The sequence below is a fragment of the Mobula hypostoma genome, chromosome 12 (genome assembly GCF_963921235.1).
Source record: "Mobula hypostoma chromosome 12, sMobHyp1.1, whole genome shotgun sequence".
NCBI lineage: Eukaryota > Metazoa > Chordata > Chondrichthyes > Myliobatiformes > Myliobatidae > Mobula > Mobula hypostoma.
The window spans coordinates 58,112,374-58,139,731 of record NC_086108.1 but is presented as its reverse complement, the minus strand read 5'-3'; the positions used below and the strand labels follow the sequence as shown (position 1 = coordinate 58,139,731).

Sequence of the window (27,358 nt, the reverse complement as noted above, 5' to 3'; positions counted from 1 at the left end):
CATCCCATATTCAAGGATACTGAATATTTTACAAGGCTAGGTAAAAAGGAAAAACAAGAGGTAGGATAGCTCTGTTAATAAAGGATGTGATTTTTACAGAAATGAAAAAATAATCTTTCTTCAGAGAGTCATGGTGTAAAATCAGTCTGGCTGGAGGCAAGAGAAAGCATGGGAAAACATTGCTAGTGTGTGTAGTCAGCAGGCCCTCTAAAAGTTAAATTGTGAGCTAATAATCACGGAAATTTAGGAGAATGGCAGGTAATTTTATTATAGTATGCAAGATTCAAAGGGGTCTAACAAAACAGCTAGGTTTCTGTCATGGATAATCCAGAATGGGGATTATAGTTTCAAAACAAAGATCAAATTATTTCTTTTCTCTGAGGATCATGAATCTTTGGAATTCTCCATCTTAGAGAACTGTTGAGACTCAGCAATTGTACATATTCAGGGCTGAGGTAGACATACGTTTTTAGGTCTTGTGGGGAACAAACAGGAAAGTTAAATTGAGGCCAAAGACCAGCCATAACATTATTGAATACAGAGAGAGATTAAGTGACTCATGCCCCATTTCTGCTCTTATGTTTGGGCCTACTTAGACCCTCTAACTTGTACCTTAAAGTTTTCCACATAGGAATTGGATGATCTTCTAATTACCATCTCAGCTGAGCTTAATCCAATGTTTATTTGACCTCCATTTCCATACAGTCCAAAATATTGCAGACAGGTAATCATGATAGGAACAATATGTAATATTTGCATCGGTAGCTAAAGACACAGCTAATAAATGAGTTGATATCATCCTATTGGTTGAGGCCTGGGATTGAATTATGATCTTCTCGATAGAGCAAATTCACCCCCTCAGCAATCAAAGAATTAAACAAATGACTTCAAGTGATTTTTTTGAACAAAATAGATGAAAATGCAATATTTATACTATCAAAACATTTTGTAAAGAACAAAACACACTCACCCTATCTAACCGTTTTGCTTCTATATGCCTAAGCAGTTGTTGTCTCCAGTCTAGAGGTATTTTAGCGGTGCTCTCATCTCCTTTCAACTGTGAGGACCTGATTCTTAGATCATTGCTCGCTGAAGGCTTTTCACTGTAGTTAGCAATGTTATAATCAGAAGGTAACTTCTCTAACAGAGCAGCCATGGTAGGCCTTGCTGAAACTGGTCTGGTTTGGGAAAATCCATAGCTTTCTGTACTGTAGCTCCTCGCAGACAAAGGCCTCCTCTGAGTCAAAGGCTTATCTTGGAAATTCCTACCCTGATTTTTCAAGTCTTGGAACGTTGAATAATCTTCATCATACCTTTCATTTCTTTTGAGATATTGTGACTCAACCAATGATGCACTGTTTTGATGTTCTAAAACCCCTCGGTAGTGAGTCCTGACATATCTGTCACTTTGGGGGGCCTCTGAGGCTTCGTTAACTCTTCGATGCAATGCCATTTCTGTAGAGGTTGCCATAGAGTCACCCCTTCTTAAGAATCCAACCCGGTCCTCTTGAGCTGAAAACCGAGGATTCATAGGTTCATCATTTACTGTAGCCTGTGAGAATGAATACATGTGTTCCATGGGTTCATAGCCTCTGAAGGAGCATGGGTTAATGATATCTTTTGAAGTATTCTTGCCCTGCTGCACACCATAGTCAACATTATGCGTAAAAGAGGTGGTTACTCGTCTCTCAGGTTTAACACTTACTACACCTTGGGGATTGAAACTTTGGTCAAAATGGTACACTCTTTTTGTAATCGGAATTTTCTGAGAGATCTTTATGCTTCCATACGCGTCTGATAAATCTTCATCCAACATTGGAGCAGAAAGACTGCGTGACATTCCTTGTTCTTGGGGTGGCATCTGCTCTGTTATATCAATGCTACAAGGATTTTCTGAGCTGGAACCATAACCGTCCAGTGGTATATTATAAACCTTGAAGGCCCCAATGTCAATTTCATCAATGCTTTGGGATTTCTTAAACTGACCAGCTTTAACTGATCTCATCATTGGTGCAAGTCTCTCTGTACTCTTACTGACAATAATAGCACTCTTGGCAGATTCAGGTCTGCAGGTGTGTGTGAATTTGTCCATATGCCCTCTACTTAAACTAGATTCTCTGGAATTGAGGAAACTCCATGGAGAACCTGATGAAAATGTACTGGAAAAATCTGGAATTCCACGTGTTGACTCTCCCAAATCTTTTCTATCAGGAATAGGACTGCTGAAAGGAGTAGTCTCCAATTTTGATGGAAACGCTGTTCTGTCCTCAAATGGACTGGGTGTCCTGGTCCAGTTTTGCCAAGGGTTCCTTGGAGGCACTTCAGTCTCAGGTGTACTTCTGGCACTATGTACTGTATGTTCTAATTCCAGTGGAATGCCTACAATTCTGTCCTGTCTCATTAAAGGCCTACGCCCCTGGGCAGATGTGCTCCTTGATTTTGTGCTTATTAAAGGGTTGGCACTAGGATTTTCTAAGATTGAAGTGCTTTCTTCTGAGACAAAACCTGTATTATCATAGTGTGAGTTGTCATTCCACTTATCAGAAAAAGAGTCATTCACTGGGTGTCTTTCGGCACGTTGCTGTAGACTTGCTGTTGATGCTGTTTCTCTCTGGCTGAGTAAAGGCTTTGCTTCAATATTTTGTTGAAATGTTTGTGTTAACCTGCTGAGTCAGAAGAATATCAGATATTTGAATGCATAATCAGAGAATTACCGATATTTGGAAGTTTACTCATCCACTATACTAATGAACCGTATTATGCGTATACATTTGTAACAGTAGAACACTGGATAGTCATTTGATTTTTATGCCTTTCTTTAATGTATTGATCTTGTCTGCTCACTACTTACTGACCTAATGTTGTGGATTCCGTTTACCAGAAGAATCAGGATCTCCCAGTGGCCACCCATTTCAATTCTACTTCCCGTTCCCATTCCAATATGTCAGTCCATGGCCTCCTCTACTGCTGTGATGTGGCCACACTTAGGCTGGAGGAGAGAACCCTTATACTCTGGGTGGCCTCCAACCTGATGGCATGAACATCGATTTCTCCAACTTCTGGTAACTGCCTCCCCGCCTCCTTCACCATTCCCCATTCCTGTTTCCCTCTCTCACTTCATTTCTTTCCCTGCCTATCACCTCCCTCTGGTGTTCCTCCCCTTTCCCTTCTTCAATGGTCTTCTACCCTCTCCTATCATATTGACCCTTCTCCAGCCCTTTATCTCTTTTGCCAATGAACTTCCCAGTTCTTTACTTCACCCCCTTCCCCTCTCCCAGTTTTACCTACCACCTTGTACTACTTCCTCCCCTCAGCCCACCTTCTTGTTCTGACTTCTCATCTTTTTTCCAGTCCTGATAAAGGGTCTTGGCCTGAAACGTTGATTGTATTCATTTCCACAGATGTTGCCTGTCCTGCTGAGTTCCTCCAGCATTTTGTGCGTGTTGCTTGTGACTGAAACCTTGATTTCAAATAATCTTACATTCTCAATTATTCAATGTTACAATCCTAACCAGTGTTTTATGGAAGACTGCATGCAGCCATGCTGCACAATAGTATAAAATACTACTAACCTGTGTATCTGCACAGATGCCAAGTGAAAGTCCAACATATTCCCTCAAAATGGTAAGCATAAATCAATGGAGCTAATTGCTATTTAAAATTATCTGAGCAAAAGTCAAAACTGAACTTTTACGATGTGGGGCCAATGAATGGAACTATGCAAGACACACTTTATGAAGCACCTTTACAAAGAATGGAGAGAGATTTGAATCCATTAATTTTGTTTATTTTTAACTCAAAGATTAAAAGGCCAGAGCCAGGCCTTTGTATTGCAGAAGATTAATCATCTGCCTCTTAAGTAGAAATCCTTTAAGAAAGTTTTATATATTTTAACTTATAATGGCCATAAAATATATTTTGTAATTTGTCAAAATTCAAATTAAAAAATAATTTACCAATTTGCCCAGCTTTCAAGTCAATCCTGTGCTTCTTAATCTGGAATGTGGACTTCCCATAATGATAGTTGAGAATATACTTCAGCTCCCATACTTCAACCCACCACTGAACTGAGTTACAAGGCTGCTCAGTTAATAGAATATGTGCTTAGGGACATCATTTTGCCATGTTGTTTTAGTACTTCATCATCCATTATGAAAAGCATCAAGCTTTTAGTATTTGCTCAATGGTTTAATTATACTTCCCATGAATTTCAGCATCTTATAACATATCAATTTAAGATAACTTCCTTTTATCTTGTCTACATTTGCAACTGATGATGAAACAAATAAATATACGAAGTCCCAACTCAGAGCAAATGGTCAATATATAGAGACATATTAATGTCTTTAATAGAAATTATAAATAATGCAGGCTCATCACTGACCCCTTTGGGATTTGTTTAGTTTCGGATTGTTAATCCAAAAAATGACCAATTTAATCTTTTCTCTCTATTTTCTGTCTGTTAGCCATGTTAAGATATTACACCAACTTTCAATACACTGATTTCAGGATGTAATCTTCCATATGGAGCTTTCAGGAAATCTAAATTTACTGTTTCCCTCTGTTAGCCTCAAAGGCTGCTTGATAGTCCGCGAGGAGGTGACGAGCCAAGGGGACTCTTTCCATGCTGTACGAGTCATAGTGCCTTCCATATACTTATCCAAATGTCTCTTAATTGTTGCAGTTGTACCCACCTCAACCGCTTCCTCTAGCACCTCAGTCCAGGTACTCACTATCCTCTGTGTACCAAAGTTACCTCTCTGATCTCTTTTAAATATCTCCCCTTTTATCTTATATCAGTGTCCGCTAGTTTTAGACTCCCCAGACCATGGGAAAAAACTATGACTACGCACCTTATCCGTATCCCCCTTGATTTTATACACTACTGTGAGATCACTCCTCATCCACCTACGCTGCAAGGCATAAAGATCAAGTGTGACCAAACTCTCCCTACAACTCTGGTCCTCTAATCCAGGCATCATCCTTATAAATCACTTCTGCACCTTCTCCAGTTTGTCAATGTCTTTCCTGTAAAAGGGTGACCAAAACTGTACACAATATTCCAAGTGCAACCTCACCAATGACTTATACAACTACAATGTAATGTCCCTACTCCTAAATTCAATGCCCTCATAGTTGAAGGCCAGCATGCTATTGCCTTCTTCATTACCCAGTCTTCTTGTGCAGCCACTTTCAGCAAATTTAACTCTGGTAAATTTAATAAAAATGATATCCCTTTCAATTAAACCATGTTGACTCTGTTTGATTGTTTCAAGGTTTTCCAAACATATTCCTATTACATTCATAATTATCGATTCTAACGTTTTCACAAAGGCAGGTGTTAGCTAACTGGCCTACAGTTTCCTGTTTCCTGTCTCTCTTTCTTGAATAGCATTTGTAGTTTTCCAATCCTCTGGGAATTCTCCAGAATCCTAGTAAATTCACAAATGAATATTCTATCACTGCAGCCTTTTCTTTAAGACCTAAGGATACAAGCCACCAGGTCTCTGGGACTTGTCGACCTTTAGCAATATTAGTTTGCTTAATACTTTCCCAGCAAAAGACTATTGTAAATTCTTCCCTCCTTATAGCTTCTTGATTACTTATTTGTGTGCTTTTAGTGTTCCAAGTATTACAAAAGATTTTAAATCTCTAGCGTTTCTCTAAATCATGTTATTAATTTTCCAGTTTCATTCTCATCGTCCAACGGACCACTGTTTATGTTCTCTCCCCGTCTTCTCTTTTTATTAGGTACAGGAGGTTCCCACTGAGTGTATGTTCATGGTCTTCTGCTGCAGCAGACCATCCACTTCAAGGGTCATCATGTTGTGAGCTCAGAGATGCTCTTCTGCACACTACTATTCGAGCTACTGTCGCCTTCCCATCAGCTTGACCCAGTCTAGCCATTCACCTCTGACTCCTCTCCTTAATAAGGAGTTTTTACCAATGGAACTGCCATTCACTGGATGCTTTTTGGTTTTTGCACCATCCTCTGAAAACTGGAGACCATTGTGTATGAAAATCCAGGGAGATCGGTGGTTTGTGAGATACTCAAACCACCCCATCTGGCACCAACAATCATTCCACTGTCTAAGTCACTTAGATCATATTTCTTCCCCATTCATACACTTGGTCTGAACAACAACTGGACCTCCTGACTATGCCTGCATGCCTTTATGCGGAGTTGCTGCCACATAATTAACTGATTAACTATTTACATTAACAAATAGATGTACAGGTGTACCTAATAAAGTGGCCACAGAGGGTATAATTTTGCTTAGTCAGTCATTGGTGCTTTCTAAGAATTTCCATTTTCTCTGGTCAATCACTTATCTTTGCAAATTTATATCCCTTTCTTTCAATTTCCTATAATCTTTAACATCCTTAAAAAGCATTCTTGTAAGGTCATTTTTCTCTGCAATATATATTTGCTGAGATTTACAAAATAACTTTTTAAAAATATCCTCCACTGCTCATCTACCATTTTACACTTTAACACATTTTCCAACTTTAGCCAACTCTATCTTTATTCTGTTATTATTGTTTTATTTTAGTTTGGGACAACGGTTTCAAATGGTTTGAAACTATATCATACTATGATCACTCTTTTTCTGGGGTATCTTTGCTGCAAGATCATTGATTAATCCTGTCGTATTACACAGTACCAGTCCCCCATTCCTCTTTCTATCCAAGGATAAAACCTCTGGTCATTCATTCTCCCTCTTCGCAAGGTTCTGCAGCCAGTTAATTATATTTTTGATCATGGCACCAGGGAAGCACCACACCATCCATATAATAGTAATGCTCATCTATCTCTCTAGCAATTAGCAGGTGGTAATAACAAAAGGCTGGAAGACTGCAAATGTTACATTCTTGTCAAAAATGGGTACCAATCTGTCATCTTACCCATCAGAGATATTCTCGTCTAAGTAATTGTTCCTTTATCTTCTATGAAGCATAAAACTAACTTGTTTTCGCTTTTTTTTCCCAGTTCTAATGAAGAGTTTGTCTTGAAACTTTATTCTGCCTCTCTATCTACTGATGCTACCTGATCTAAATATTTTGAATATTTTCTGTTTTTATCTTGGAAAAGACTGAATAGAACATTGAGCAACACACAAAATGCTGGAGGAACTGAACAGATCAGGTAATGAGCCTGGCCAGGCAACTGACCTTTCACTGGGTGAGCAGTTAGGGAACAGTGACCACAACTTCTTAACTTTCAGGATAGCTAAAGATAAGAATAGGTATGGTTCTTCCAGGAGAGCTTTAAATCAGGGTAGGGGAAATTACGAGGGCATTAAGCAGGATCTAAGAAGAGTTAATTGGGAACACCTTTTCTCTGGCAAATCCACATCAGACAAGTGAAGGGTGTTTAAAGGTCAATTGCATAGAGTCCGGGAAAGGTATTTTCCTGTTAGAAGAAAGGACAAGGATGGAAAGATGAGAGAACCTTGGTCATCCAGAGAGGCGATGAATTTAATCAAGAAGAACAAAGAAAAGTATGTAAAGCTTTGGAAATTAGGATCAAATGAAGTACATGAGGAGTATAAAGAAGCTAGAAAAGAACTAAAGAAGGGAATTAAAAAAGCCAGGAGGAGCCATGAAAGTCATTGGCAAGTAGGATTAACGTGAATTCCAAGGTATTCTATCTGTACGTTTGTACGTCAAGAGCAAGAGGATAACTAGGGAAAAGGTAGTACTACTGAAGGATTAAAAGGGGAAACATTTGCTTGGATGTGGAATATGTGAGTGAGGTACTTACTGAGTATTTTGTTTCAGTATTTACCAAGGAAAAGGATATGGAGGATCAAGAGATCAGTGCTGAGTGTATAAATATTTTAGAGCGTTTAGAGATCACTCTAAGGAGGAGGAATTGTTGGGCCTCCTAATGAGTATTAAGGTGGATAAATCCCTAGGGCCTGATGGGATTTACCCCAGGTTATTGATGGGGGCAAGAGATGAGATTTCTCAAGCCTCTCTTGGCACAGGTGAGGTCCTCGAGGAATGACAAGCGGCTAATTTTGTACCTTTATTTAAGAAGGGAACAAGGGGAAATCCTAGGAACTATAGACCGGTGAGTCTCACGCTAGTTGTAGGGAAATTGCCGGAAAAAATTCTTAGGGATAGGATCTATTAGCATTTGGAAGCCCATGGCCTACTTAGGGAGAGCCAGAATGGAGGTCATATCTTACCAACGACTGAATTTTTTGACAAATGACGAGACAGATTTATGAGGGTAGGGCAGTGAATGTCGTCCACATGGATTTTAGTAAGGTGTTTGACAAAGTCCCTTATAGGACCCTAATCCAGAAGATTAAGATCCATGGGGTCTGCAGCAAATCGGATGTTGGGATTTAGAATTGGTTTGTCCATTGAAGGTAGTGGTTGAAGGGACTTATTCTAGCTGAAGGTCTGTAATAAGTGGTGTTCCGCAGCCTGCTGTTGAAAATGTAGGTGGGTGGGTTAGTAAATTTGCAGATGATACCAACATTCATAGAGTTGTGGATAGTGTAGAAGACTGGCAAAGAAAACAGCATGATATAGATCAGTTGTAGATATGGGCAGAGAAATGGCAGGTGGAGTTTAACCCAGATAAATGTGAGGTGTTGCACCTTGGTAGGGCAAATGCAAGTACACTGTTAGGGACAAGATCCTTAACAGTGTTGCTGAGCAGAGAGATCTTGGGATCCAAGTTCACAGTTCCTTGAAAGTGGCTACACAGGTGGACAAGGTGATTAAGAAGGCTTATGGAATGCTTGCTTTTATTAGTTGAGGTATCGAGTTCAAAAGTAAAGAGGTTCTGTTGAAACTTTATAAAATTGGTTAGGCCACATCTGGAGTATTGCATACAGTTCTCGTCACCCCACAAAAGGATGTTGACGCTTTGGAGAGGGTGCAGAAGAGGTTTAGCAGGATACTGCCTGGTTTAGAAGGCATATGCTACCATGAGAGGCTGGATAAAAATTTGGTGGTTTCTCTGGAGTGGTGGAGGCTGAGAGGAGATCTGATGGAGGTTTATAAGATTAAGAAAAGCGTAGATAGAGTAGACAGGAAGTATGTTTCCCAGGGTTGAAATGTCTAATACCAGAGGGCATGCATTGAAGGTTTGAGGGGGTAGGTTCAAAGGGAATGTGAGAAGTAAGTTTTCTTACTCAGAGTGTGTTGATGCCTGGAATGCACTTCCTGGTATGGTGGCAGAAGCAAATACATTAGAGCCTTTTAAAAGACATTTAGATGTATGTGAGGAAGATGGAGGGATATGGACATTGTGAAGGTAGGAGGGATTAGAGTTCATGGGCTTTTGATTTGCCTTTTAGCTGGTTCAGCACTATACTGTGGGCCAAAGGGCTTGCTTCTGTGCTGTACTGTTCTATGTTCTATCTATCTGTGGAAATGATTAAACAGTACATGTTTTGGGCCGAGACCCTTCTCAGGACTAGGAAGGAAGGGGGAAGTGGGAGGAGGACCAGCCAGTAGGTAATAGGTGAAGCCAGGTAGGTGGGAAAGATAAAGGAATGAGAAGAAGGCAGGAGAGGAGAGTGGACCATGGGAGAAAGGGAAGAAGGAACAGCAACAGGGGGAGGCGAGAGGCAAATAAGGAGAAAAGGTAAGAGGACAGAGGGAATAGAATAAGAGGAAAGGGGGAGGGAAAACATTACCAGAAGGAGAAATTGATGTTAATGCCATCAGGTTGGAGGCTATCTAGGCAGAATATGAGATATTGCCCTTCACCCTAAGAGTGGGCTCATCGTGGTAAAGGAGAAGGCCATGGACTGACATGTCGGAATGGGAATGCGGATAGGAATTAAAATGGTTGTTCTCCGGGGAATTATGCTTTCAGCAGATGGAGCAGAGGTGCTCAACAAAGCGGTCCCCCAATTTAGGTCTCAGCAATGTGAAGGAGGCTGTAATGTGAGCACCAGATACAATATACAGCCCCCAAAAGATTCGCAGGTGAAGTGTTGCCTCACTTGGAAGGACTGTTTGGCTTCCTGAATGGAGGTGAGGGAGGAAGTAAATGGGCAGGTGTAGCATTTCTCTCACTTACAGGTATATGTGCCAGGTGGGATATTACGGGGAGGGACAAGTGGACAGGAGAATCATGGAGGGAGCGATTCCAGTGGAAAGCAACAAGTGGAGGTCAAGATGTGTTTGGTTGTAGGATCCCACTGAAGGTGGAGGCAGTTGCAGAGAATGATGTGTTGGATACAGAGGCTCATGGGTCGGTAGGTGAGGGCAAGAGGAACTCTATCCCTGTTAATGCGGTGGGAAGATGGGATGAGCACAGATGTCCAAGAAATGGAGAAGATATGGGTGAAGCCAGAATCAATGGTGGAGGAAGGGAAACCCTACTCTTTGAAGGAGGAGGACATCTCTAATGTCCTTGAAAAGAATGCTTCATCCTGGGAATAGATGTGGTGGAGGCTAAGGAACTGAGAAAAAGAATAACAGCGCATTTTGCAGGACGCATGGTGGGAAGAGGTATAGTCAAGATATCTGTGGGAATTGGTAGGTTTATAAGAGATGTCAGTAGACAGTTTGTCTCTAGAAATGAGGCTAGAGAAATCAAGACAGGGGAGAGAGATGTCAGAAATGGACCATGTCAATTTAAGGGCAAGGTGAAAGTTGGAGGCAAAGTTGATGAAATTTACAAACACAGCATGGGTGCATGGAACAACATCGATGCAGTCCTCCAAATTCTGCTGAAAGAGTTGATGAAATTGACCAGCAAAGTTAAATAGAATATTTCCAGGCACAAGACTGCAGTGACCGGAGCTAGTGGATTTGTTGTCTTTTGAGGAAGCTGGGAAAATTTGACAGATGTGGTTAACTCCATAAGTTTGGATGGAGTAAATAAAGAAGAAATGTTTCTAATGAGTGAGGAGTTGAGAATTCAAAGGAACAGATGTAAACAAATTGGTAAATGAATTAAAGGTGTAACCGGAAACAAAGTTTTATACTACTCGCAGTCAGGATTTGAAATTCACTACTTTATAAGGATAGTTGTTAGGAAAGAAAGATTCAATGGTATCCATCTAAGCTGATAAATACTTGAAGGGAAATAATTACAGCAATGCGGCAAAAAGCAGTGGACCATGGTGAACACCGTATCTGCTGTGAAATTAAAGAGCCAAATACTCTCCATTTGTGCCACTGCATGATTCCACAACATTTTCTTATGTCACTCTAATTTCACTCATGCATAGAAAATACAGTCCCGAAGTTCTTTTATTACATAAAGAAGGGTGGGAAAAAAAGGAAAAACATACAAATTATTTTACACAAATAGAATATGCAAAGATTAAAAAGGTAATTAATAATTTCCATGAATTCACACACCTGTTTCCCCAAGAAGCTGCAGCTACACCATCTTTTACTGCTGTCTGCAATGTGCTGACTTTAATCGGTGCTCCAGAAGAACCTGAAGATGCTTGGGAAGGTGAATAATCTGAGTAGGAACCTGAGGAGCCACTGTTGTTTATTCTGTCACCCTCTGATTCATCTGTTGATTCTTAATGTACAATATAACATTGAAAAATCATTATCAAAAACAATTAATAAAATCATATGTGTTTTATATTGCTATGTCTACAAATTGCATTTTGGGGATACTATTAAGGAATGCTATTTTTTTAATATGACAGAGCCAGGTAGGAATTAAACAGAAAGCTTGATTGGAAAGTAAACCAGCAGTCTAGAAGAGAATTCAATCATTGTGATTTGTCAAGTTAGGTTAACTATTCCCAAAATGGTACTTAAAATACTTTGTGCAGAGGGACACCTTTCACGGTGTTGTAATCCCCATTGAAAATTTCAGGACTGTATGAAGTAATACGTGTTCACCGTTGTCCCCACAATCAATCTCCTTGTTCTTCACTGTTGACTTTACAAATGCGTAAATGTGGTTTTGATGCATTATTGGCAAAACTCAAAAATCCATATTTTCAAAGAAGAGAGGAAGTTGAAATAAAATAAATTCCAGAAGGTAAATAACTGTATTCAAAAGACTAGTATTAATTCAATCCTCATTTAACAAAAGGAATCTTGTTTAATGTAAAGTACTTTTTTTGTTTAATATTTTGCATAGGATATCCTACAGGTTTTATAAATGGCCCTAAAGGTCATTTACAGATGAATGCAAATATTTTGTTTTATTGATATTCCTTCCAGCTGTAATTGTGGCCCCAATAACTAAGCAGTTACAATGTTAATTCTATTTTCCATAAATCAGTAGCGAAATGGAATTAGGAATTGTACATGGCCCATTATTTAATATGGGAGGGAGGGAACGTCGACTCAGACCATGAGAGGCCTGTGTCGGGCATTTTCATGCCTTACAAGGTGCAGATTGGAAGTCTGTGTGGGGTGCCACTCTTCACATAGACTAGAGCAATGTGTGATTAAGTGCCTTGCTCAAGAGCACAAACGCTGCCACAGCTGAGGCTCGAACTAGCGACCTTGAGGTAACTAGACAAATGCCTTAACCACTTGGCCACATGCCCAACACAATATGGCCGTGGCTGATCTGCCCCAGCTTACTCTTTTGTGCAAGTTTCAACAAACCCTTCAAATCCCAATCTTTCAAAAATATATTAACCTCCTCAAGGATTTCCAGTATTCACAAAAAATCCAGAGATTTATCAGTATCCTTGAGAAGAAATTCCTCTGCACCTCCTTATCTTAACTATGCCTCCTTCCTTAAAACACCCATACCAATGGAAACATTTTAAAATCAATGTTGTCTTGCCCCTTTAGGATATCGTAGATTTCCATATGACCATCCTTATTCTTATAAATTACCTTTTTAGCTATTTGAGTCAACCTTTGCATCCCAAGGATTAGTTGAGTGAACGTCTTCTAGAATGGTTTTAATGTTATTTCTGAAGTAAGGGAACTAGAACTGGATACTGTCCAAATATGGTTTTAACAACAGCTGTACAAAATTAGATCTCTGTTTATAAACAGGAACTGCCAACAATGAAGACCAGCATTCATATATTTGCCTTTTCACCTAGATCCTCTGATACTCCACTCATTTTCAATCTCTCTCTATTTAGAGAATAGTTTGCTTTTCATTCCTCCTACTGAAGTGCATTACCTCACACTTTAGTAAATTCCTCTTTCCATACTTTTCACTCATTTACTTAACCGGCTTCATAGTGCAAATGTCCCTAATGAAATATGCATTCTCACCTATTTTCACATCATCAGCAAACAAATCTTACAGCAGAGACACAAAAAATCCCCTTCTCATCAACAACATAGGTAGTAATTAATTTCAGGCCAAGGATTGATCCTTCGGACATTCTACCAGTTACACTTTTCCAGTCTGTGAAAGACCCATTCATTCTGACTCTACCTTCTCTCTGATAACCAGTCTTCGATTCTTGTTAACACACTATTGACAATATTGCCATAAAACAACACATTTTATGACACATGTCAATGATAGTAAACCGCATTCTGATTCTGTGGCACTTTACCAAATATCTTCTAAAACCCAAATGTTCAACAGTACTGATTTCCCTCTATGAAGTCTGTCTGCTTTATCTTTTAAGAACTCTAGCAAATTTGTCAAACACAGTCTCCACTTCATAAAACTATATTGACCACATTTGATTATATTAATCTTTTTTAAATAAATGGCTGTTTTTTTTCTTGATTGCAGACTCCAATATCTTCTCCAAAAATACTGAGATAAATAGACTATAGGTTTCCTGCTGTCACCACATCCACAATTTTCCAATCTATTGACATGGTCCTGGAATTCAGGGATTTGTCTACCTTGGAAAATCACTGAATTTGAAGCAATTTGGCTACATTTTCTCCCATTAGCTTTTTTAATACTTTGTTCTTCATGATAGGAAGGGAGATCTTGCATAATACTTTGGAATACTTGCAGAGTCCCCTGTGGGTGATGCAAAGTATTGTTATATCTATCATTGCATTGTTTTCCCTCATTAATTCCACAGCCAAATCTGCAAGGGCCTCACATTTACCTTTCCCGCCTTCTATCTTCTATATCAATAGAAGCTCTTGTTATTGTTTTGATATTGCTTGTCAGTTTACTGCAACAATCAATTGTCTCCCTCCTCATTAGCTTTCTGTACTCTGTTGTTGGTTTCAGAACAAATCGCGGACCTCCCTTTTACCACATTGTGTGCTTTAGTACTTTGATCTAATATTTTCTTTGACCCCTTTTGTTAACCACAGATGCTTCACCTTCTCAGTGAGTTCCTTGTCCCAATTCAGGTCATTTTCCGCTGACTGTTATGAATTGGCTGCTGAAATACCTGCCACTATTCTACTGACCTATTCTTTAGCCTACTTTCCCAGTCAACTCTAGACATCTCTTCCTGCAACCCTTTGTAATTTTTCTAATTTAAGTTGAGGACACAGGTTTTGGAGCTAGGGTGTTCACCCTCAAACTATATCTGGAATCCTAAATGTTGTAATTGCTAGTTCAAGATCATTTATTAATCCTACATCTTCACAGATGACTAATTATAAAATAAGCTGTTCCCAGGCAAATTCTGTAATGTTTTGCTTTAAGTAACATTATGCACCCCATAAATTCCCCTTCCTCAATGTCCTTGTCAGTTTGATTAGTTCTGTCAATGTGTAAATTAAAATGACTTTTGATAATTACACTTCCCTTTTTATAAACTTTCAACATTTCTACTTTTATGCTTTGACTTAACATGAGGCAACAAAGTTGGGGTCTACAGATCACTCTCACCTTTGTTTCCTTCTCCCTGCTATTCTTTATTTCCACTGAAACCTATTCCACAATATAACCCATAGCACCTATATCACCACCTACCATCATATAGATATCTTCCTCAATTACTTATGCTACCCCCAACTCCTTTACAATTTTGCCCAATCTTTTGGCACACTGAGTAACCTGGAGGATTGAGTTCACTGAATACATTCTGATGACACATCTTAAACTTTGACTTTTATCAAATGTTACTCCCTGCATAATTTTCTTATATTTTCTGCTCCTTTGATTTTCATTCACCCTTTCGCTACTCGCTCTCCCATTTCTGTCTGATTTATTAAGTCTCTTGTTACTTGAGCCCTCTTATTAGTTTTCAGCCTTATTGGCTGTGAATAGCACACAACACTGGTGCAACTGATGTTCAATATGTACCTATGATACCAGGGCCAGTGTCTTTGTCATTAATTGCCAGAGTTATCAGTATTAGATTGAATGTCCAATTATTTATAACATTAATATGGTTTTAATTATCTATTTAGTCAAGTGTTTCAACAACCGATTATTCCCCACCACCTCCAACAGTATGTTTAAGCCGTAACTCAATTGTTAGATTTCAACTAGAATTGGAATATGGCTCTAGATCACATAATTTGGACAACACACATTATTGTAAAATAGAAATTTACTTCATTATATTGTGATAGGGTTAGTGGTATATTTAACCCCACTTAAGATTTTAATCAGGGTATCAATATATTAAAATATCTGAGGTAGGGAACCAACTGAATATTTGAATACCTCCCTAATTCTAAGCCTTTAAATCTACAGGTGCTGGCACCAACCTTGTGCTGCAAACAAGTGATAATTCTCTTAGTTAGGGCCTACAAACACTATATCAGCACTGTTATGGAATCTGCAGTGTTATTCACAAATGGTATAAATTAATCTGGTTATCAAGCTAATTTAGTGAATTTGTGATCACCATTAACTGTACAAGAGGGATGGGCTGCACATAGACTAGAGGGGTACCAATACCCCGACCAGGCGGTTTACTAATGATACTCGGAAAGTTTAAACTACTTTGGCAGGGGGATGGGAATCAGAGCACCAAGTCAGAAAGTGAAGGGAAGGAGAAGAAGGTAAATGTCAGAGCTAGTAAAAATAGGCAGAAACATAGCAATAGACATTACGGGATGGATAGTTTGAAGTGTGTGTATTTTAACGCTAGGGGTATTATGGATAAAGGTGATGAAGTTAGAGCATGGATCAGTACATGGAACTATGATGTTGTGGCCATTAGAGTTCTGGTTGAGAGAGGTACAGGAATGGATGCTTAAAGTCCCAGGATTTCAATGTTTCAGAAAATATAGAGAGAGGGATATAAAGCGGGGGGGGGGGGGGGTTGAGTTGCACAACTTATCAGGGACAATATTAGAGCCACACTCAGAGATGACATAATGGAGGGCTCATCCACTGAGTCTATATGGGTAGAACTCAAAAATGGGAATGATGCAATCACTACAGACTCCACCAAAAGGCACCGGGATATGTACAGATGATTAAAGAAAGATGTAAAAACAATAGGGTTGTTATGGGGGACTTCAACTTCCATAATATAATCTGGGACCTTCTTAAAGCAAGAGAATTCTTTGGGATTAGATTTATGAGCCTTTGGTAAACGATGGCCGAGGGTAGCCAGCATGGCTTTGTGCAGGGCAGGTCACATTTTACAAACTTGATTGAATATTTTGATGCAGTGATGAGGGTGATTGATGAAGGTAGAGCCATGGTTGTTGTCTCCATGTACTTTGGTAAGGTATTTGACAAGCTTCCTCATGGGAGGCTCATACAATGGATTAAATGCATGGCATTGATGGTGAATGTGTTGTTTGCATTCAAAATTGGTTTGCCCAGAAGAGAGATGGTGGTAGTTGAAGGTACTTAATCTAGCTGGAGCTCTGTGATTAGCAGTGTTCTGCAGGGATCTGTACTGGGACCTCTGCTGTTAGTCATGTATATAGATAACCTGGATGAAAATGTAAATGGGTTGGTTAGTAACTCTGCACATGATATGAAGATTAGTAATGCTGTGGATAATGTAGAAGATTGGCAAAGAATATAGTGACATATAGATCAGTTGCAGATGTGGCAGAAGAAATGCCAGATAGGGTTTACCCAGACAAATTTGAAGTGTTGCCTGTTGGTAGGTTAAATGTGAAGAGACAGTGTACTCTTAAGGGGAAGACCTTTAACAGTGTTGTAGAGCAGAGGGACCTTGAGATCCCCAGAGTGTTAACATAGATTGATAGGGTGGTTAAAATGCCTTTATCCATCAAGGCATTGAGTTCAAAAGTTAAGAAGTTATGTTGCAGCTTTATAAAACTCTAATTAGGCCGCAGCTGGAGTATTACAGACAGTTCTGGTCGCTCCACTATCGGAAGGATGTCAAGGCATTTCAGTGAACGCAGAAGAGGTTTACCAGGATGCTGCCTGGATTAGAGGGCATGTGCTATAGCGAGAGGTTGGAGATACTTGATTTGTTTTCTCTGGAGCGGTGGAGGCTGACGCGAGATCTGATAGAGACAGGTATATAAGATTGTGAGTGAACAGTCAATATCTTTTTTCCAGGGTTGTAATGTTTAATGCCAGAGGGCAGGTATTTAAAGTGAGAGGGGGTAAATTCAAAGGAGATACGAGGTGAAAGTTTTGTTTTTTTTACATAGAGTGGTGGGTGCCTGGAATGAGCTGTCTGAGGTGATGGTAGATGGCATTAGGGACTTTAAGACATATTTAGATAGGCACATGAATAGTTGGCAATTTGGTTACTAATTTAATTGATTCAGTACAACACTATGGGCTGAAGGGCCTGTTTCTGTTCCTCACTATTGTTCTATGTTCTATTCACTCTGATATCATATCGTGCTCCCTAGGTAGTAAGAATCGTGATGCAGCAACACAAAATGTAAATTAATTTATCACATATCTTAGAGCATTTGCTAAAAAATCCTAGACTATGCAGCTGTATGCTAAAAGATATAACATTAATTTTACAATCTTTTCAGCAATTTTTTTCCTCAAGAGAAATGTGTAAAGTTGGGAACCCAAAGATCATATTCTCTATACAAACAAGATGATTCTCTCATTCTCATTTTGTCCCACCAAGATCATCCTTCAAGCAACATCCCTGAATGTTCTTGCTCTCCATCAGTCGACACCATACCTTTCTTCTCTTTACCTAACAGGACAGCTTTGGGCTTGAATAGCGGAGTATCTGTAAGTGCAAGTCGCAGTTCTCCCATTCTCAAATCATTTGGCGAATCACCTAATGATCTCTGTGGAAGACAAATGAAGCAGATTTTTCAAGAAAATGAGTAGATGCAATATATAGTCTTGCCTGTGGCTTCTACTGTTACTTTGTTTTTATTATCGTTTTAATTCTTTCTTCTAGCATTTCCCTGAGGTGTAGTATGTTTCCACAACTTTATCCAAGCTGTTATTGCATCTCATTAGACAATGAATACTAGAGGAATTTTTAATGTATCCAAAGCAGGTAAGAAATGTGGTCATTTGACAATACAGCTGGCTTTGTAGTGAGTTTGATGGCATGCTTACACCCCATTCAATTGGTTGCCCATGGGCAGAATTTAGCAAACTAGCAAAGAAAATAATATGAAAGATAAATCAACAGATAAACCTGAATGATGAATAGAGATTAAATTATTTTAAAATTTCATTGATTACCTCAAGTGTAGCTTCCTTTGTTGGTACTGGCCACTTATGTTCATATTTCTCTTTTATAGCATACTCTATACTTGTGGCACCTGTTGAATTTTCTGTAGATCCTTCATGGTTATGTTTTCCTACCAAGTGCTGAACAGATTTCACCATATTTTTCAGGTCTTCTGGGTAAGGGGTAGGATAGCGCTTAAGATTTATTTCAGCCTGAAAGGGAAAATTGAAACAAATAAATGTAATTGACTTGAAACTTCTTTATTCAATAAGGTTACAGGTGGCCATCAACATTACAAATACAACTAGCCTATTGCTTTCTCTCTATGAATCTGTGTTCATTTTACAGCATACATTACTATTCTTCCTCGTACTATCAAAGTAATCACACTTTCAACCAATTTTCATCTGAATCAGTTGGGATGCAAGCAGCTGCCTACTAACTTACCCATGCTATATTTATCAGTTATAAATATGTGGCAGGGAAGAAATTGTAGGAAAAACTTTTTCAATGACACTCAACACAACTCCTCCTTCAGTTTGGAGTCCAATTAGCAGGAGTAAATTTTAATAATAAATGAAAGTAATATCAGCAGTAGTGAATAATGCTTCTTTAATCCACTTTTGAACTATTGACAGCGTTGAAATTTAGTTGTAAGGTTTCTTCTCAGCAGCTAAGCCAAAATCAGATTACTCAGCCCAAACTAGAGACTGAGTTAAACTCCATAACTAAAAAAACTAAACTGTGTATGTAAGCAAGGAGACGGTGGTGGAGCCAAATAAAATAACATTGTTTAAAAGAGATTACGTCTACGGCTTTCTATCCAAAAGTATATAGAAATATAGAAAGAAATAAGTATCATAGTCCTCAGTGACAAAGTGGGTTGAAAGGCCTCTTTGAAATTTCTGCGCTGCACATTTCTATGAAAACTGCTTTTCAAAGGGTGTTGATAAATTTTGAAAATTAAAAAAAAACAGCATTAGAGACCAATGCAATAAGATGCTAGTGCCCAAAAATTGTACCGATGAATTTCTGCAGCTTCATTTTTGGCAAAATTTACAATATAAAGTAAGTGCTATCAGCAATAACCTTGACATTGCCAGAAGCTTCCTCGTCTTCTTTCTTCTCTTCAAACTCAAAAGCAACTTGCATACGTTGTTGCCTTTGTTCTTCCCACAAGGTTGGATTGAAGCTATCGCTGTCTGAAGGGAAATCTACTAGAAATATACAAAACAAAATACAAAAAATATTGTGTGTGTGTGTGTGTGTATATATATAAAATATACCATCATGATAAATATTACAATGAATAATATCTAAATTGTCCTTTTTTTCTCCTTTTAAGGTTTGAACTCATACTGTATATTCCATGGGAAATCAACGAAGACAATCTCATTTAACAACTATTGACTAATATGGCTCACAGGTACCATTTGCCATCTAGTGATTCAATCTCCTTAATTTTGGAGGATGAGAAATTACAGGCAAGACTCAATATGCTCAGGGTATGTTGGTGCCTCATTCCTTCATCTTGTATCTAGGTGGAAAAATATTTCCTAGGACTTTAGTGTGTGCAGATTTCAAAAGACACAATCCAAGTTGTGGCTATTTAGTATTTTCATTCCGAAATGTGCACACAAATTTCTAGACTGTTATTTAGGTAAAAAGAAATCATTACTTTTTCCCCTCTTTCTTTGTTAGCAGTGCTGAATTAGGTTAGGCTTTAATTGTCCTGGGGCTGGCTGCCGCTGAAGTACTTGCAGGAACCACAAATAAAACGGCTACAGTGGATTCTGTTTAATTGGGCCATCACAACAGCCACTTATTTGGACAACTCTTACAAAACAAAAACTAACTGAGAAAATAGCCAGGATTCCCTTTGTTTATTTGGGAGAATATGCCACTTAACTAGGGCTGGAGACTGTTGTTAACTTTTCTAACTAACATCAGTTGTGTGCTGACACAATGCTATGCTTGAGTTAACAGTTTGCATGTGTCACACACATCAGTTGTGTGTGTTTGTGTTTAAAAAGCAATGATATTTATCATTGATAGTTGGCCAGAAATAAGCAGTAAGACAATTCAGAACTGCCGTTTCAAATATTCAGACTTGGAAATGCCAGAAATGACTGGGAGTGAAAATCAAATGCTTCCACTACTTCAACAAGTTAGGACCTATGAAGAATTTGAAGACCTTGACAATTATCTTAAATGTTATCCTTGGTCCCCACCAGACACTCAGCTCTCACCTGTGGCTGTTTGCATGCGACTATGGCCACACCTCAGTACACCGCTTTGATAGGCGGCCTAAACCAGGCGAGGGTAGCCAGTGGGTCTCCTACCCTGATGATATGGAGACATGCCTGCCCTGATGATATGGAGACGTGCCTGCCCTGATGATATGGAGACGTGCCTGCCCTGATGATATGGAGACGTGCCTCCCCTGATGATATGGAGACGAGCCTGTCCTGATGATATGGAGACGTGCCTGCCCTGATGATATGGAGACGTGCCTGCCCTGATGATATGGAGACGTGCCTCCCCTGATGATATGGAGACATGCCTCCCCTGATGATATGGTGACGAGCCTACCCTGATGATATGGAGACGTGCCTGCCCTGATGATATGGAGACGTGCCTCCCCTGATGATATGGAGACGTGCCTGCCCTGAGGATATGGAGACGTGCCTGCCCTGACGATATGGAGACGTGCCTGCCCTGACGATATAGAGACGTGTCTGCCCTGACGATATGGAGACGTGCCTGCCCTGACGATATGGAGACGTGCCTGCCCTGATGATATGGAGACGTGCCTGCCCTAGCGTGCAAAGTCAGCTCTGGCAGACAGGCTGATTGAGATCTACACTGAGATCCGATGGCTAGGAAGGAAAGTGGAAGGTGAATGGTATAACGAGGCACAGAAGAAGTCTTAGTCATCCACTGCAACCAGGAAAGAACCCAGTTGTGACGTCTACTTGACTCAGACCTGGACTTCCAAGGTCAAGGGAGTGGAACTAACCCGTGCAATGACTCTTCCACTTTAAGATTTTGCCTGCACGGGTTTCTGTTCGGATATGACGGCCAACCAGCAGTAGTATTGATAGTGTTCTAACTCGTTTGGCTAGTTGAGGCAGCTGCTTAACTAGGACAAAATGTACTGGTCCTGAAGTGTCCCAATTAACTGGAATCCACTGTATTTGTTTGTGTGTCAGTAACTATTTCAGGAAAGAAAGTCATCACAGAAGTCTATTTCCGCTGTCGTTTGGTCACCTGATCTGTTCACCAGAAAGTCGTGAGATATTTTTCAAAAAAGATTCTCTTCAAGAATGCTTTAGATATTTTATCTAATTAATGAATCAGTAAATTAGAAACTACTTTCCTAAGTTCCAACCTTTGATTGGAAAAAGTCAAGCAATTCTATTACACTTTTCACACCTTCAGTGTAACCAAAAGTACCTTACAGCCAAGAATATTCTTTCTTTGCGGTCACTATTACAATGCAGGGGTCAGGAAGCCAATCTATGAACAGCAAGATTCCACAAACAGTAATATGATAACAGTGAGAAGTTCAGATCTATTAGCAAAACCATGAGCTTCTCAAATCTTTGATGATTGTAAATAGGAAGCATCACAGAGAGATTGTCCTTAAAATGTTACAGAATAGTTACAATGGTCTAGAATTTACTCACAGAAGAAAGCTCCCATGTCCCTAGCTCATACAGTCATTAAATCCCCACTTAACTCTACTGGATCAGCTATCAACAACTTCCTCAATGAAGCCAGCTCCAATCTGATTGGTGAATTCCTGGGCAATGCCCTCTATATGTCAAGGTCATCGTACAGTACAGTCAAAACTGCAAAAAAAATCTAACACTAAACCAAGCTAAGCCACGCCTGGGAGAGTCATTTTGGACCCTCTACATTCACATGAATACTGAAATTTCAGGTGCTCATGGACTTAATTGTCAGTAAATCCAGGCAGAACAACTGGCATTTCTCAATAAAATTCAGGCTCTTAAATAATCAAGACTTAATTTCTTCTGCAGTGTAATGGAGCTGACCTCCAAGAAGACCACAACCTTGTTGTAGGGTTTGGAGACTTGCATGCCTCAATGACCTGGAGAGCTATGCTGGCTGGAGACAGGGCTTTGTGCTTTGGCTCTTGGTTTGGTCACCCATGCCAAAAAGGTCCTTTGGTATTAACAGGAAATAAATCATGTTGGATTCACACTTCTCTGAAGTTGAGTTAGTGCAATAATAAGCCTATTATTGATGCTCTCTTGTAACAGCTTGACCAAACTAACAGTCACAGCTAATATAGAAGAATCATACCTGTAAGATATTCCCAGTTTACTGCAACAGATAGGAGTATACTGTGGCACATTAATGTCTTTGGAAGATGTTAGGAAATGAATTATGAAGTAGTGGCAGGCTGTCTGAATAACTGCATTTAAGTACCATATAGGAGCAGAATTAGGCCATTTGGCCCATCAAATCTATCCGCCATTTCATCATGACAGATCCAATTATCCTCACAGTCCCAATCTATCGCCATCTCCTCATAGCCCTTCATTCCCTCACCCATCAAGAATTTATCAGCCTCTGCCTGAAATATACATATACTTGGCCTCCATAGCTGACTGTGGCAAAGAATTCCACAGATTCACCTCTCTTTGGGTAAAGGAATTCCACCTCATCTCCATTCTAAAAGAATGCTCCTCTATTCTGAGGCTGTGTCCTCTGGTCTTAGACTCTCCCACCACAGGAAACATCCTCTCCACATCTACTCTATCAAGGCCTTTCACCATTTGATAGGTTTCAATTAGGGCACCCTTCATTCTTCTGAATTCTGATGAAAACATACCCAGAGCCATCAAACACCCTTCATATGACAAACTATTCAATCCTGGAATCATTTTGGTGAACTTCCTTTGAACCCTCTCCAGTTTCAGCAAATCATTTCTAAGATAAGGGCCCAAAATTACTCACAACATTCCAACTGAGGCCTCACCAGTACATTATAAAGTGTCAACATTACATCCTTGCTTTTACATTCTAGCCCTCCAGAAATGAATGCTAGTGTTGCATTTGTCTTCCTCACCACAAACTCAACCTGCAAATTAACCTGTGGGGAATCATGCACAAGGACTCACAAATCCCATCGTGCCTCGTTTTTTTTTGGGTATTTTCTCTCCATTTAGAAAATAGCCAACCCTCTCATTTCTTCTACCAAAATGCATAAACATCAACTTCCCAACACTATTCCATTTGCCACTTCTTTGCCATTCTCTTAATCTGTCTAAGTCCTTCTGTAGCCTCTCTACTTCCTCAAAACTACCTGCTCTCTACCTATGTTCATATCATCTGCAAACATCGCAACAAAGCCATCAATTCTATCATCCAAATCAATGACATCTAATGCAAAAAGAAGTGGTCCCAACACTGTCCCCTTTGGAACACCACTAGTCACTGGCAGCCAACCAGAAAAGGCTCTTTTTATTCCCACTCTTTGCCTCCTGCAAATCAGCCACAGCTTTATCCATGCTAGAATCTTTCCTGTAATACCATGGGTTCGTAGCTTGATAAGCAGCCTCACGTGTGGCACCTTTTCAAAGGCCTTCTGAAAATCCAAATACACCACATCAAACAAATTTCCTTTCTTTATCCTGCTTGTTATTTCTTCAAAGCATTCCAACAGATTTGTCAGGCAAGATTTTCCCTTGAGGAAACCATGTTCACTACGGCCTACTTCATCATGTGCCTCCAAGTACCCTAGTGATTCTTGAAAGAACCCTCCAGAATCTCTTCAGTCACCTCTTTCAGAACCCTGAGGTGTATACCATCTGGTCCAGCTGACTTACCTACCTTCAGACTTTTCAGTTTCCCAAGAACCTTCTCTCTAGTTATGGTAACTTCACACACTTCATTACCAATGACACTTGGCACTTCCACCGTACTGCTAATGTCTTCCACAGTGAAGACTGATGCAAAATAGTTTGCCTGCCATTTCCTTGGCTCCCATTGCTCCCTCTCCAAAATCATTTTCCGGTGGTTTGATATCCATCCTTGCCTCACTTTTACTATTAATGTATCCGAAGAAACGTTTGGTATCTTCTTTAATACTACTGGCTAACTTAATTTTGTTTTTCATCTTTACCTTCTTAATTACCTTTTTAATAGGCCAATAGGCTGGTAGTGGACTTATTTTCCATCTGGCATAGTTTGCATTTTGTTGTTTGATTGTTTGTGGTTTTTGTATTGCTATATTTATGCTCTATTCTTGGTTGGTGTGGCTGTAACGAAACCCAATTTCCCTTGGGATCAATAAAGTATATCTATCTATCTATCTATCTATAATTGCCTTCTGTTGGTATTCAAAAGCTTCCCACTTATCCTTGCTCTATTATATGCCCTGTCTTTGGCTTTTATGTTGGCTTTGACTTCTCTTGTCTGCCATGGTTGTGTCATCTTTCCTTTAACGTACTCTTCCTCTTTGGGATGTATATATCCTCTACCTTCTACCTTCCAAATTGCTTCCAGAAAGTCCAGCCATTGCTGTTCTGCCATCATCCCTGCCAGTGTTCTTTTCCAAACAATTTTCTCCTTGTCAAATTTCAGGGTGAACTTGCTCGTATTATATTCACCTCTCCTAAGGGATCTTTTACATTAAGCTTTCTAATCAATTCTGGTTCATTGCACAACACCCAATTCAGAATAGTTGATCCCCTAGTGGGCTCAACCACGAGCTGCTCTAAAAAGCCATCTCAAAGGGATTCTAGAAATCCTCCCTCTTGAAATTCAGCACCAACCTGATTTTCTCAATCTATCTGCATATTGAAATCCCCATGACTATTGTAACATTGCCCTTTTGGAATGCATTTTCTATCTCCCATTGTAATTTGTAGACCACATCCTTACTACTGTATGGGGATCTGTATGCAACTTCCTTTTTCAATATTTTTATTAATTTTCTACATAGGAGAATACAGAGTTCAAGAAAAAAGAAATATATCAAATACATTATACTGAATCGCACATACAAACTCTTTACTCTATATTCATACAAATTGATTAATTCATAATATTGAAATATAGTAAATTTACTATACGGAAAAAAACATAACCCACTACCAAGACCAAAGCTGATTAGTAAAGAAGAAGAAAGAAAAAAAGTATATTATTAGCCATCATCTATGCTTTAACGGCAAATCAAAGGTTTTGAAAATAGTTCAGAAAAGGTTCCCACAATGTTTGAAAGTCTTGATTAGATTCAAAAATTGAACACCGAATCTTCTCTAAGTTTAAACATGACATCACATCACGCAGCCATTGAACGTGAGTGGGTGGAACCTCATCCTTCCATTTAAGCCAGAGCGCCCTCCTACCCATAAGAGAAATAAAAGCCAAAATGTGCAAATCAGATTTCTCCAAAATAATATCCTTTCCTCCAGCAATACCAAATAAAGCGGTCAAAGGATTAGGCTTAAAATTTACGTTAAAAAGTACCAGGAAGCTTTGAAATACTTCTTTCCAATATTTTTCAAGACTCAGGCATGTCCAAAATATATTAATGAGTGAACCTTCTTCATTATTACATTTATCACAATAAGGAGATATATTCAAATAAAAGTGAGACAACTTATCCTTGGTCATGTGGGCCCTATTTAAATTGTAGGAGAGAGTGGTGAGCACATAATGATGAAGTGTTAACCAATTTAAAAATTTCATCTCAAGTTTCCTCAGAAATTGAAGTCTCTAAGTCTTGTTTCCAAAGATTTTTTATTTTATCTAAAGGAACACTTCTCATTCCCAACAGCATATTATAAATATTAGATATAGATTCATTATAAAAAGGTTTCAAATTAAAAATTACGTCTAGTAGATTCTTATCAGGACTTTTAGGAAATGTAAATATTTGAGACCGTAAAAAGTCTCTTGTTTGTAGATATCGAAAAAAAATGAGTTTCGGGTAAGCTATACTTAGCTGACAGTTGCTCAAATGAAAGGAGACTTCCCTCCACAAACAAGTCCTGGAAGCATTTAATACCTAATCTATCCCATTCTTTAAAAGCCACATCTATCATAGATGATTTTAAAAAATAATTAGGAAAAATAGGACTTGAAAGAGAAAATCTCAATAAGCCGAAGTATTTTTGGAATTGTACCCAAATTCTCATAGTATGTTTAATTACCAAATTGTCAGTTAACTCACTCAGGAATAAAGGAAGTGAGGATCCAAGAAGAAAAGTAATAGAAAATTTATTAACAGAGTTAGCTTCTAAAGAAAACCACATCGGACAATCCTCACGATTAATGTAATATAACCAAAATGTAAGATTACGTATATTAACTGCCCAATAATAAAACCTAAAGTTTGGTAAAACTAGCCCTCCATTCTTTTTAGCTTTCTGAAGATGAATTTTGTTTAGTCTAGAATGCTTATTTTTCCATATGATATAATATAATGATATAATAGAATCAAGAGAAACAAAAAAAGATTTAGGGATAAAAACAGGTAATGCCTGAAAAAGATATATAAATTTAGGTAAAATATTCATTTTAATAGAATTAATTCAACCATCAATGATAACGAAAGAGGCGACCAATTTGATATTGTCCTTTTTACATAATTCAACAGGGTAAGAAAATTTTCTTTAAATGAGCACTTACAATTTTTAGTAATGTTTATACCTAAGTAAGGAAATTGGTTTCTTATAATTTTAAAAGCAAGGTTAGAATTAGTTGATATCCAGTTATTCAAAGGAAAAAGATCACTCTTGTGTAAATTCAGTTTATAGCCTGAGAACTGGCTAAAACTGGAGAGTAAAGAAAGCGCATGGGATAACAAAGTCTCGACAATAGAAATAAAGAGCAATAGATCATCAGCATAAAGCGAAACT

The 27,358-nt window shown here is 38.9% G+C and overlaps 1 protein-coding gene across 18 annotated transcripts in view; it reads right to left on the bottom strand.

Moving 5' to 3' along the window:
* Window positions 1-27,358, bottom strand: part of lrrc7 (leucine rich repeat containing 7) — a 661,225-nt gene that overhangs the window by 69,497 nt on the left and 564,370 nt on the right. For 10 of the 18 annotated variants that reach the window (XM_063064200.1, XM_063064198.1, XM_063064201.1 and 7 more), the window contains 5 exons: window positions 19,548-19,675; window positions 18,470-18,670; window positions 17,949-18,060; window positions 11,344-11,515; window positions 971-2,666 (listed from right to left, as the gene is read on the bottom strand). In XM_063064200.1, coding sequence (XP_062920270.1) covers window positions 971-2,666; window positions 11,344-11,515; window positions 17,949-18,060; window positions 18,470-18,670; window positions 19,548-19,675 — 2,309 coding nt within the window. The remainder of the gene's footprint in view (window positions 1-970; window positions 2,667-11,343; window positions 11,516-17,948; window positions 18,061-18,469; window positions 18,671-19,547; window positions 19,676-27,358) is intronic. The other 8 variants (XM_063064203.1, XM_063064209.1, XM_063064216.1 and 5 more) reach the window with 3 other exon arrangements.